Source organism: Strigops habroptila, chromosome 2 (assembly GCF_004027225.2).
Source record: "Strigops habroptila isolate Jane chromosome 2, bStrHab1.2.pri, whole genome shotgun sequence".
Taxonomy (NCBI): Eukaryota; Metazoa; Chordata; class Aves; order Psittaciformes; family Psittacidae; genus Strigops; species Strigops habroptila.
The window spans coordinates 100,855,921-100,869,495 of NC_044278.2; the positions used below are offsets into that span (position 1 = coordinate 100,855,921).

General features: G+C 36.1%; 1 protein-coding gene across 13 annotated transcripts in view; it reads right to left on the reverse strand.

The window, feature by feature from the left end:
- FRY (FRY microtubule binding protein) overlaps window positions 1-13,575 on the reverse strand; it is a 232,117-nt gene that overhangs the window by 61,396 nt on the left and 157,146 nt on the right. For all 13 annotated transcript variants that reach the window (XM_030475571.1, XM_030475558.1, XM_030475572.1 and 10 more), the window contains 9 exons: window positions 12,373-12,464; window positions 11,998-12,170; window positions 9,894-10,054; window positions 9,033-9,143; window positions 6,891-7,045; window positions 5,054-5,153; window positions 4,577-4,748; window positions 2,515-2,771; window positions 878-1,024 (listed from right to left, as the gene is read on the reverse strand). In XM_030475571.1, coding sequence (XP_030331431.1) covers window positions 878-1,024; window positions 2,515-2,771; window positions 4,577-4,748; window positions 5,054-5,153; window positions 6,891-7,045; window positions 9,033-9,143; window positions 9,894-10,054; window positions 11,998-12,170; window positions 12,373-12,464 — 1,368 coding nt within the window. The remainder of the gene's footprint in view (window positions 1-877; window positions 1,025-2,514; window positions 2,772-4,576; window positions 4,749-5,053; window positions 5,154-6,890; window positions 7,046-9,032; window positions 9,144-9,893; window positions 10,055-11,997; window positions 12,171-12,372; window positions 12,465-13,575) is intronic.

The following is a 13,575-nucleotide window of genomic DNA, read 5'->3' on the forward strand; positions in this document are numbered from 1 at the left end:
TGTAAGTTTCATCACATTAATACTAGTTTCAAATTTATTTCAGGGAAATCAATAGAAAGAGACTAACTAATAAAAAAGCATATGGTAATTGTACTGGAAAATTTACTAAATTTAGATTCTGTTTCACCCAACAACTGAGCAATAAGGAACTTGGGAATGGAACTATCTTGCTTTTCTCAGACAGCCCTGATTTTATTTTAACTTGAATAATAATAATATCCTGCACAGTTTGACTTGCACATTGCAGGAACAGTTATATAATTCTTGACAGCCATGCAAAGGCAAAAGTTGGTATGGTAAGGAGCTTATAATGGTTAGCTATCTTACGTCTCTTGAGATGAACCACAGACAGCCTTAGTCTGCTAAAGGAGGAAAGAATGTAGCTAATTAATAACTGAGAAAAATTATAAGCATTTAATATTTTTGCTTCTTTTTTCATGCAAGTTAACCTCTGAACAGTCACTGTCTTTTTAATAAAATTGTAAAGATATAGAGATTGCGTATTTTTATGCAATTCTGACATGAAAAAATAGTTCTAGTTTTTTTCCTATTCATTCTGGCAATTTATGGCCAGTCCCTGTTACTGGCCCCTTACACAGACATGCAAAGTTGCTCTTTGCTTGAAAGGAGCCCATCTCTTGCTTGAAATGAGGTGTGCTCTGCTCGTGGAGACTGATATTCCCACTACTCAGCTCCTTTCCTGAATTTCAGTTTCCTGGCTCATTTATTCCCATGATGTAATTTTGTACAGTATGCGAGGGAATATGTTGGTACTTCTCTTTTTTGAAACACAAATTAATTTTCTGCAGGTGATAGAGGTTTTCTTCATTAAAACCTGTGCAACCAATAGTAAATAAAATAAAGTGCAAACACTTACATAAGGTAGAAGGATGGTATCACTACTAACACCACACAAACTAATGAGAAACTGCAGTGTTATCCTAAGGTTGTTACTCCATTTTTCATTGTTGGCCAAAGCATTCCAGACATTTTCCATCTCTGGTCCAGGAATTTCATCTCCATACTGCAAAGGATCATAGACACACATTTCTTGAAATATGCAGAACTCCAAACTAAGGCATGCTCTTTGAGAGCATTTTCTCAGCAAAACCAAGACTAAAATGCTGTAAAAAGTGACAAACCAGTATTTTTAAAAGCTATCTGACAGACTCCACAGAATACATTCTATTTAGAAGTAATTAGGTTCAGATCCACAGTCTTAAATCACAAAAAAAGCTACATCTACACTGTCGCTGGCATCTACATCTGCTGTCGTCTACACTGGCACTTCCAAGTGCCAATCCCTCTATCACACAGACAGCCTCAATGCTAGGTCAATCGATATGGTTTGAAGAAAGTGTATTTGTTCACTCTGGAACAAAAAATTTGTGTGGTTTTGGAAGCAAATTACTCTGACTGCTGCTGACAGGCAGTAAAAGTGAAAGCGCGTCACAGCTGTTTTGAACCCATAAAATTCTGCTAACAATATCCTAGATATTCCATACCTTCAGGTAATTCATGAGCTAGTATCATGCCCTGGATATGCAACAAGTATCAAAAAAGCATTCTGGTGGGCTGAAGTACAGCCCCCACATTACTGTATGAGACATGCTCATATGACAAAATGCACACAAAATAATAATGATGTTTTACCTATAGGGCCTCAATATGAGGCAAGATCCAGAATCTACTGCTATGTAGCATGGATACACACATTCTGTTTGAGAGAGGATGAACCCTGAGCAAGTTAGGAAATGTGAACCATTCTGTCCCATATGACAGAGGTACCAGGTATTGCTTCCTGCAGTTTATGTATTTAGCCACTTAGACATATGTACTGAATCTGGCAAAAGCAGTGCCAGATCAGGCACGGCACACTAGTACGCGGCAAAGAGAAGAAAAAGATGTATTCCCAGTACCTTCTCCACCAGCTGCTTAGGAATTTTACATGAAAAAGTAATTGGAAAAAAGCAATTCCTGGTCCTTCATCAGGACCTTGGATGTAAAATATCTTCCCTTTCACAAAAGAATGCTTTAACTAGCACCTTAAAGATTTATACTCCTTTTTTCCTTTCTGCTCTCTTACAGAATATTTAAGTGTTTCCTAGAAAGTAGAAGAACTTCAGTAGGACAAATTCCAGGTGCTTATTCTCATCCCCAAATAAGCTTTCATCTGCTGCCTTAGACATTAAGCCACGAGGTGATAAAGGAGGGAACTGAACTTAGTTCCTCTATAAGTAATCCTTCATGCTCTCACTATTAAGTAGTTTGGGATTCTTTTAAGAAAAAGGGTGAAACACTGTTCAGGTTTTGAAATAGAACAGTTTTAGCATTGTCCTTAAAAGTGAACGAACTTCTTCAAAAACAAGGTTGTGCCTCATTAGTACAGAATGTTCCCATGCAAAATTTCTGGTATCAGAGGGAAGAAACCTAAATACCTTTTGCTTAAGAAACCTAAGTTGGAATATTTCAGACATTGTTTTACAGGTTGGTTTCTTTGTTTTGCTTTTTTACCTTGGCTGTCATATACATGAGATTATTAAGAACCAGTGAGGTGGCCTCAGGAGAGCCCCAGCCATTGCCTTTTAGTCCATTTGTGACTGCTATTTCCCCATCTTTGTCTTTCAGTTCATCTTCTGGAGTAGTAGGGCTTGAACCAGGGAGCAGCAGCCTGTTGTCTACAAGTTCAATATTATGAAGCCATGGTAGCAGATAGGTAAGCATGATCTGTCTTCCATTTGGATGCGTTGTTGGAAATCGCTGGCTTACCTCTAAAATTGTAAACGTTGAAAAGGTCAGCATATTAGTTTATGAAGGAAACTTTAAACACACAATTTAAATCAGATTTCTGACGTTTGTTAGGCCACCTGATGGTTTTTATCTTGCAAACCACAAGCACACAAAAGCATATACTTGAGCTTCCTGAAGAGAAACATTAATTTAACGTTCAATAATAGCAAGCAATTGGTCAGGTCTTCTGTCTAAAATAACTAACATACTCTGGGCTTAGAAACAGAACGTCACCCCTTGTTACTGTTCCCATATTAGGTATTAAGTGAAACAGATGTCAATAAAGAAAAAAAAGGATAATTCAGTTACTGTCAGTTATTCTAGAATTTCAAGAGCTTTTGGAGAATTACAATAAACATACAAAAGTGTTCTGCAGAATTACAAGTGCCCCATCAGCCTCCACGTTTCTAAGCTATAGTTTAAATCTTAAGGTACTTACTATACTGAGTTTACAAAAACACCTTGCATATATTAGGAGTCTTATTTCCTGTAGGGAGGCCTATAAAATGTGTAGTTGGCTGCCAGTCCAAGGGTGCTTGTATAAAGAACTTTATACAGTTTATAAAAATGAACTGGCACTGTAAGGGAAAGACATCTGTAAAATCTGGGTAAGAAATACAGTGACAGGCTTCCTGCCAGGTGAACCACATTAGCTCTCTTTACCGGAATTCTTCTGTAAAATCAGAACAGTTAACATTCCTTTTCTTTCCTCACAGCCTGTTTTTAAAAATCTTCAAGACATACACTGTTTTCTCTCTTTATGATTCTACATCTATAGGAAGCAGCTCTGATCTGGGCTGTGTATTTGAGTTCTTTTAAACGACACAGCCTCTACAGCAACATGAATAGATGGTAACAGCAATAATGAACATTTGCTTTTTTTTAAGATAAATGAGCCATCAGAATTTCCCTACACCAGTTATTTACCACTCATGGTATCTTGGGCACTGTGATGTATTGTTCATGACGTATTGTTCATGAAATGGATGATGTATTGTTCCTTTACCCTTTCTCAGACCCAGTAAAAATAACAGAATGGGATTTTAAGAGCCAGTAAGAATTCCCATGATTGCAGACATTGCATTCTGTTATTTAAGAACTACAGCAACACATTAGATGGATTAAAACAGACAGATACACCCCAAAGTGTCGTTGTTCCCAGGAACGGTCTCAGACTGGGCATATTCTTAATGGTGCTCCTGCAGGTCTGATTCTTTAACATTTTTCTCTTTAATCCTGACAAAACGTATTTCTGATAAAATGAAAATGATACTAAGACTTGCAGAAGTGGCAAATAACTGAAGATACAGATCATGCATTCAGAGTGATCTGAATCATTAGTAAAACCAGACACAGGCAATCAATCTTCCTAAAGTTGAAGTCATGTTCATACAAAATGAAGAACTCCATCCTCCCAAGTATCATCTATATAAATGTATGTATAAGAAAGATTATTGTGCTTAACACAGGAATACATTATAGTAGAGTTCGCCAATGTCACTTTAACTTGCTCAGGGCCCTTGTGATTTCAAAGTTACCCTAAGACGACACAAGCGGCATAGTGTCCCCAAACAGGGTTTTTAAATAGCTATTCTGTACTTTATATCAGTACCTCTAGGAAATATATATTGCATTATTAAATTTGATTTGACCTGAACCAGAATAAAAACAGGTCAAGCTAAATTTATAAACAGAATTGCTGTTCACAGATGGAAATGTTTTAGCAGTGTACCATTTGTACAATAATGTAAAATAGATATAGTTATAGTCAAATAGATATAGGTACCTGAAAAAAGTGGAAGGGTGAGTTCAGGATACATCCTTGCTAGTTCATATGAAAGAAGGGCAAGTGAGACACTGTAAAGAGGTGGCAATGGACCATGTGTACCATACAAGAGACTGCCTGGTCTTTGCTCAGCTACCTTTTTTGAATAAACAAAAAGCTTTGATTCAAGGATCTATAAAGGAGAAAAAAATAATGCAATGAGACAGAAATTCATTAACTCAGGAAACGTCAGCATTTCAAGTTTAGATATCAGAGAATGATCTATATGCTTCAGAGTATACTCTCCAAATTTGAAAGATACTGTAACTATTATTTTTCCATTCATTTTTATATAAATATTCCTGTAAGAATTTATAGCCAAGACAAAACTGACTGTTTATTATCAAAATAAAACTAAAAAGCAAATTAACAGTACTTTATAAGAAGTTCACAAAAAAACCCCCGAAGATAGGACGAAAAAAAGTAGCTGATACATGCCTGCATAAGTTGCATGGAAATTTCATAAATTTCTCTGTTGGTGTCAGATGCTTTGAACAGCACCAAGTTTAAAAGCGTCACTATATCAAAAGGATAGTTCCTAGAAGAATAAACAGTACATTTTTGTGAACGTTGGTGAGTAATGCATATTATACTCCTCTGATTTACTCTGTAATATGGTCTAAAGAGAATGACATCTTTCTTTTCTCTGTTCTACCACCAGAATATGGGAAAGGGAGCTCCTATGAATACATGCTGCGTGATCAAAGGCCCTCTGATGAATGGGAAGAAAGAAAGGATTATTTATAATTCCTTTAGACTAATACTTAGGAATGCACTGAGTTACCTACAGTGAGAAATGCAATACCTGTGTCTATAACTGTCAATTCATTTTAACTTATAACATGAACTGCTTACAGAACAGGCCAACACCTGAGAGAAGATGGGTAACATGAAAATTTCCAGGGTAAAGTACTTCTTAAGCCAAGCTGCTAGTAAAAGAGTCCCTTTGGAAAAAAGACACTATCTCTAACATGAACATTCACGGATGTTAGACAGTTTTATCAAAATTGTTTTCAAAGTGTAAACAAGAAATACGGCTTCAAGAAGTCCACTATCTATACAGTCAACATTAATTGTTAGGGTAAACATATTAAAGTGTTAACTTAATTAGAATATTGACAGAAAAGCAATTCACATGTCACAATATTTGGATTTTTACTAAATAAATTTCTGCTTTCTCATCATCATTTGTAAATGCACCTGATTCAATCCTGAACTATCATTTTCTCACCCTATATGTGAGCTACTATGCTCCTGGATTGCTACAGAATTCCTATTTGGACATTTTGCAGTCGCGGCCCAGAAAGCCAACCGTATCCTGGGCTGCACCAAAAGATGATAAGAGGGCTGGAGCACCTCCCGTATGAAGACAGGCTGAGAAAGTTGGGGCTGTTCAGCCTGGAGAAGAGAAGGCTGCGTGGAGACCCCACAGCAGCCTTTCAGTATCTGAAGGGGGCCTATAAGGATGCTGGGGAGGGACTCTTCCTTAGGGACTGTAGTGGTAGAACAAGGGGTAATGGGTTCACACTTAAACAGGGGAAGTTTAGATTAGATATAGGAAAAAGTTCTTTACAGTGAGGGTGGTGAGACACTGGAATGGGTTGCCCAAGGAAGTTGTGAATGCTCCATCTATGGCGGTGCTCAAGGCCAGGTTGGACAGAGCCTTGGGCAACATGGTTTAGCGCAAGGTGTCCCTGCCCATGGCAGGCGGGTTGGAACTAGATGATCTTAAGGTCCTTTCCATTCTATAATTCTACGATTCTATGATTTTAGTGTCAAAAATATGGCAAATACATGTGTGGCCTGGGACATTCCAGGCAATTACAACTGCTATCTGCAATCTATCCTCTACACCTGTCTCTCTGTCCTCCCATTAAGTTCAAAAAATAATAAGAAAAAGGAAATTAAGGGTAGCAGCTTCTTTGAAGACAGACAGACATCAGCAGTGAGATGCATTACTGCTCATTTCACATGTAGTTTAAGCAGTGGCCTCACTATACAGGTTGAAATACAATAGAGGAAAAACCATTAACAGCTTTCAGATATTAATAAAAATCCCAACTTGCTAGAAATTAAACTTTTCCTTCAAAATCAATCATGCAGGTCATACTCTCAATTTTTACTGTAGTTGTGGGAAAGGTTAATTTTTAGGACACAGTGGCATAAGTGACGCTATCCGAGGGAAAAAAAAAAGACTGCTGAAAACCAACAACACAAGCTGAAACCTCCACGGTTTTTTACTTTTGAAAGTGTAGATTAATAGACTAATTAATACCTGCTTCCACACACAGTTGCAATGGCTTTGAAACATCCAGAGGCAAGCTGGTATGATCCAGTGTAACATCGATCTATAGCCCAGTTGAAGAGATTGATTTGATCAGGATTCAGTTCTAGCAATAGGACTACAACTTCACAGCCAAGCTGATGAACCTGAGCAAATAAATACATGTCAAAACATAACTGGTGAGATCAGGTATGTTCATTGCCTACAATTGTGAGTGACATAGGCAAAACAAGGGGACAATGAAGTATCCAAAATAAGCAAAATGAAATCAGAAAATTTTTAATAAATTATTTTTAGGGATAATGGAATTGAAATGTGACTCGGTTTTCCATACCCCTTACTTGAAAGAAAATTATATGTACAAAGGCTACATGAATGAAACATATTTTCAAAGGAGGCTTCTGAAATTAAGCATGGAAAAAAGCAGAATCTTTGGAAAATCTATGATACTTGACAGGTGTTCTTAGGCAGCTTCCATTTGTATTGGTTAACTGATTTGTTAAATGTTTACTTTCCACTTCATGTGAGTTTCATAAAGTGACGCACTTTCATGTTTATCCTTCTTTTGACTAACACTGAAGCAAGGCAGACAAACAACAATACCTTTTGCAAGCCTGAGGTTATGAAAACTTGTATGTTTAATTCAACTACATCAAACAATCTATCACCTCTCCCTATGGACCTTGTATCACTTAATCCTGGTACCGCCATCACTACAAACACTGCACTACTAAGGTGTGGACTGTGCCTTTGTGTTCCTTCAGTAGAGTACTGAACACCAAACACTAATGCCTGCTAATATTCTATCACCAAGTGTAGGTAACTACTTTAAAGACTGCAAATGATATTTAATGTTAATAGCCCAGGTAGGATCCCTTTCATCTTAATCTGAACTGGTTGCATAGGCAAGGTAGTGTACTTACAGACCTTCATTACAACGATTAATCATGAATTACAGTGATTAGCTTTGGTGAAACAAATTTCACCAATCATACCCAAATTTTGCATTTCCAGGCAAAAGTTAAAAAAAAGTAATTTTTGTCCCCAGCAGTGATCAATTAGACATGGTGATATAATATTTGTTGATGATAATGAAAACATGTCCGGAGGAAAAGTGTATCTTTTCCTTTCTATTGTTCTGTGTGTTTCCTTCCCACATCCATAAGAATTTCAGTTATACATATCACTTACACATATCTTTATAGCTCCATCGCTACCAACATTCCAAAGTCTTATCTATTTTCTGAAAATTTTCTCTGTAGCTATCCCTTCTTCTAATTTGTCCGACCTTTGTTACCATAATCAATTGCCATTTCTACAGCATGTATCCTCCAGCTGCTCCACAAGCCTTTAGGTTTTGCTGTCGGCATTTTTTTAGCAATCACAATCACCTGTGCTGGTATGAGACTTCTAGGGAGAACAGCAAGTCAAAGTGGAAGATACCACAAAGGGAAAGATCATTGTTCTGTATCTACCTGCTGTAAATCACCAATCTACTCCTCCTTAACTAAAGACATAGTCCAATCAGCTATAAATATGACTGGGTAGTTACAAAGTCAAAACCTATCTTCACATAAATGGAAGAGAAAATTACAGCAATAATCTATTACTTTTATTACCTGATTGCTTTTAAAAAGAAAAATAAAATAAAATCTTCCTTTCCTGAATCATTTATCCTCTTGACTTCTTTGGAAGATCTACCCATTCAACTTTCACTCAGATTTGTTCCACCAGCATCTATGTTACCAAGCAGGAAGGGATTTTACATTCTTATTCCACAGAAACTTGGGTTAAAATACACCAACTAGAAATACAAATATTTTTCAGCTTGAGCCATTTTTAAGCTTTCTTTATCAGCAGAGGATAAGCCTGAATTTCTCTTGCAAGCAACACTGAGCCATAATGCAATTTTTTATCTTATTATTTACCTACGTTATAATTTCAGGAATAGTTATTCTTTTACTGTTTAAATGCTTTTAAATTAATTATATTTTTGTATTAGAACCTTGCATAAAGCTGTTGTTTCCTGCTGAAAATAGAATGTGTACATAGTTTGTAGAGTCACACACTCTTCACTCACCTGGTACACAGAGTCAAATTATTCATCAGAGTTGCATTTTGGTGAGTACTTACACGTAAATCTTGACAAGCCAGAATATTATCAAGCCATTTGTAAAGATACCCGTCAGGGGAAAGACCAACATTATCAAACACAGGTCCACAGCAGAGCACAGCTGACATGGCCTAAAAACACAAGAAACTTTAGTGACACAAAAAAGTAATATGAATTAACCCTTCGGAATTACTTGAGCCCAGATCCAGGCTAAAAAGAATCATAGAATCATAGAATCATAGAATAGTTAGGGTTGGAAAGGACCTCAAGATCATCTAGTTCCAACCCCCCTGCCATGGGCAGGGACACCTCACAATAGATCATGTTGCCACTTGGTTTTCTTTTGAAGAGAACTATGGTGAAAATGGTAACTGTGGATTTTGCTAGAATTCTGTAATTATGTTGCTATAAATGTTGCTGGATTCAAGATAATGCTCAATATAAGGATTTTGGAATGAAGCCCAGTTTTCCCATTCTTCAAGATACCTTTCATCATTTTAGCCAGTCTTCAAAAATCAAGCTACAAAACCAATAATGTTTCAATAGTATTTTTCTACACATAGCACAGATGTTTCAATAGTATTTTTCTACAAAAATTTAAACTATTTAAACTGCATAAGTGATACAGCTTATAACAAGTATGTAAGCTATTATTTTCCTGGTTTTTAAAATAATTAGTCTTGAAAAGTGTCTACAAAGAAAAAAATGCGTAACTTCAGTGGCTTAAACTGATGTATTCTGTGATAGCACTGTACATACACAAGTTCGCATCAAGTATACCAATTCAAATTTCTGTGAAATAAAAGGAAATAAACCCCACAATTACTTGTATTTTGACTGGAAAATTGCTGTTACTGCTTTTGACAATGAAACTTTAATACCTTTAATGCACAATACTGGTATCTTGTAATCTGGTGATTTCTATCACTGTAACGGTCCAGCGGTGTGAACATAATACTGAAAGGTCCTGCCCACTGGCTGAATAAGATGAACAGGTGATGCCTCAAGCTCTGCTGAGGGAAGAGAAATCTCCTGTGGTGAACTAAGTGAACAGAAATAGAAATAGTTGTGATTTGTTAATGTTAAATGAACATCTATGTGGCAGAGATGGTGACATGAATTTCCAATTTCTACAAAAAGGGAGTTTTTCTGAAATATTTAATACACACTTATTCCAAAAGTATCTAAGCTCCTTTTAAAAATCTAATGAAATGAATAAGATGCATCTTATTTCTAAGAACCTTCAGTTCTGAATTAATGTGTAGTTCTACAAACATGTACATTTGACCTTAGAAACAGCATGCAGGAAAGTAATTACAGAATCAGGCTTTTCACTGCCTTTTGCATTCCTTTATTGGCAAACCTTTACTGTTTTTTCCAATCCTTTAAATGCAAGCTTAAAAAATACATATATCTTATTCTAATACAATTATAAGTAGAAATAAAGAAATAAAAAAACTTGGTAACTTCTTATCACAGAGATGTGGTATATTTTCTGAGCAGCTAAATTAAGTGAGCAAATGAAAAATATCTACGAATTCTTAACCATGTGGAGTAAAAAAAAATCTTTTAAACAATTGTTTTAATTCCCCTAAGCAAAACATGATGGCAGAGGCGGTAGTACATTTATTAAAGAGACCGGCAAACTGCTACTGGCCAATTATTTTACTCCTAGGAACTGTGCTGGAAGCTGACAAATTCTAACTAGATGATACTAATTCAAATCAATATGAGCAGTGGCTAAGGATGATAGATGTTGACACAATAAATGTTTGTTTGCTAGGAGTTAAATGTTATGGCTTTGTTAGTTATTGATATATTTTAAAGCTGTCTTGTTAGCAAAAAATACACCTGTGAATTATTGAAATGATTCATTTATTATTGTATTCTCTCAAAACATGGCTATTTCATTGTAGAAAACGCATACAACATGCAGTCATTTGGTCAGATGCCTGGTATAACATGAGAATGGATGCAAAGAGGAAAGCCTTTGCAAATACTCATGGCAAAGTAACTACTAGAAAAATTCTGTATTGTTAATGTTCATCATTTAGAAAAGAAATAAAGAAATTCAGTATTTTGTTTGATATCAACAACTAAGAACTTGATGCCAACTTAGTTCAAAGGAATTTTTTTTTACTGTCTTAAATGAGAACAGTAGGGATGCCCTGTTTTCCTTATGTTGTTCAACTGCTATATAATTTTTATGTATCTTATAGCAGAAAGCAACTTTGACAAAATTTGCACTTTGGAAACCTACATGAAAGCATTTGTACATTATTTATTCCCTTATTTTTCCTCTTTTGAATTCCTTTGTATTTGTTGCTACCAGTGCTGCTATGTCCTGTCATAAATGATCTGGAGATAGTAGATTTACATAGACTGAGTATCTCCAGAACTTATCTTCCAGTAATTACATGGAGGCCTTCAAAGCAGACTTTATTTTTTATTTTGTGCTAATGGAATTACGTTACATTTCTGAAGTGATCTTGCAATATATAAAAAGCATGAAATGAGTTGGAGAAATCTTTGCTATACAATTGGAGTGACATAACATGGGATACAGTCTCAATGCCTCGGGCATGTTTTTCACTATACTGAATATTGTACATTTTCTGCACCTACCTATATTCTTCACGGCCTGTCTGAGTTTATGAAGAGTCTGGCAATAAAGTCAAAGGGAAGAAAATAAGGCCTTATGTCAAAGAAATCTGGAGACCCTAGAGGTCACAGAAAATTTCTTTGCCCAGCTTCTAAAAAGGTGATTCTTGTACATGAAAATTACAAGCTTCATCAAGCTTTACTGGTTTTTATTTGACTCTTAATAGGCTTTTGAACACATTTTTGTCCACATTCCCCTTTACATTTGTCACACCACATTTCACAAGCAGTGAAAAAAGCACAGAGAAAAAGAAGAAATAAAAAATTACTTCAATATATATTAAATGCAATTTTATAGTAAGTTGAGATAATTTAGCAGCATACCTGGAACACACTGAATCAAGTTGGCAATCATTGCACTGAAATGTGCTCTCATGTCCTTAAGGATTTCGACTTCTTTATCATTTTCAGCCTCCAGAAGCATGCGAGTTAGATCAACATACTCTAAGAACAAGGCTCCAAGCGCTAATGTATCTCTTTCTAAGGCTCCGTTTGTACTAGCATAAAGGAAAGTTGTACATTAATATAAAGTAACAGTGTAGTTATACTACAGCTTTCTGAAGAAATGCATAAAAATCTCCATATCTGATTTATCGATTATACAATTCTTCAAACGACATACTGACATAAACCCAGTGTTGCAAACACTGAAAATTCTTTCACTTAGAGATCAATACTTATGATGAGTGATAGTCCTACCTGTCACTTATAACACCAGCATCAGCAAGTAGTTCAAATATTCTCAGTAACTGCAGTCTCAGTAGATCTCGGCGTTCTCGACGTTTCTTGTTCTTGGAATTTAAAAGAACAAACATTTTTTCACACGTATAAGTGCATGCATAAAAAACTAGTAACTTCAGAAATCTCAGTCCAGTAGTGAGATTTAAGAATTCCAGTTCAAGTATTTTCTTCATGAAAGAACTTGACTGCTTTTGGTATTTCATCATAACACTGTGCTTATACATTGACACAGAAATAAATATTCTCAAATTCTTGTCTTTGTAACTATTCTTGAACAAACTTTCAACAGCTACCTTAGTCCTCATTGAAAATGTGGAAATGAAATAATGAAATACTGAATATAAAATAATTAATATTCGGTTCCTGTGCCAAACCCCATGCTATCATCAAGTAGCAGAGACATTCATGTTAGGTTAACACCATCTAGTTTGGGTGCCAGAAGCATTGTAAAGCACAGAACAATTACGCAGACTCCAGGAAAATATTTTAGATTAGCCGTTCTTGAACTTGGTGGTATTGCAGCTACATTCAAGTTATCTCCTAGCAGATGCTGCTCTAGTACACTCTTGGATGTGCTGACTGCAGTGGTTGTATACACAGTTACCATACTCCTCTCATAGAATAGCACTGCACTTTTGTCAACTGTTTCATTGTATCTTATTGTCTTCTAGAAATCTGTCCTTTCTGTCCTTTACTTTGCTTTCAAAGATGCGGATGCAACAAGGCCTGTTCTTTGCTGAAGGGCTAAACTGACTTGTTTGTATCTTGCATCTCCACTAAGCCAAAAAAAATGTGAGAAGGTCAAAAAACTGTTATTGCACTTAATTTGCTGCCAGAACAAGAAAAGCTCAGAGAAAGCTCAGATTTTCCTTTTCAGAAAGTAAGAATGGCAATACTGAGTCAGATCAAAGGCTTATCTCATCTAGTGCTCTGGCTCTGCCTATGGCTGGTAGCAGATGTCTGCGAGAAGAAAACGATACTTTCGCTGGTATTCTGACTGGCAGTCTGCAGCGTCCTAGCCAAAGCTTTTATTCAAATCATTATGCCATTTGATTTGTCCTATTCAAAGCCCTGGTTTTCTCCCTTTACACCTTTAACGTTCCAGGAAGCACATGTAGAGAAAAAAGCAGTTTTATTGTAACGCAGTATTCAACAGGCAGA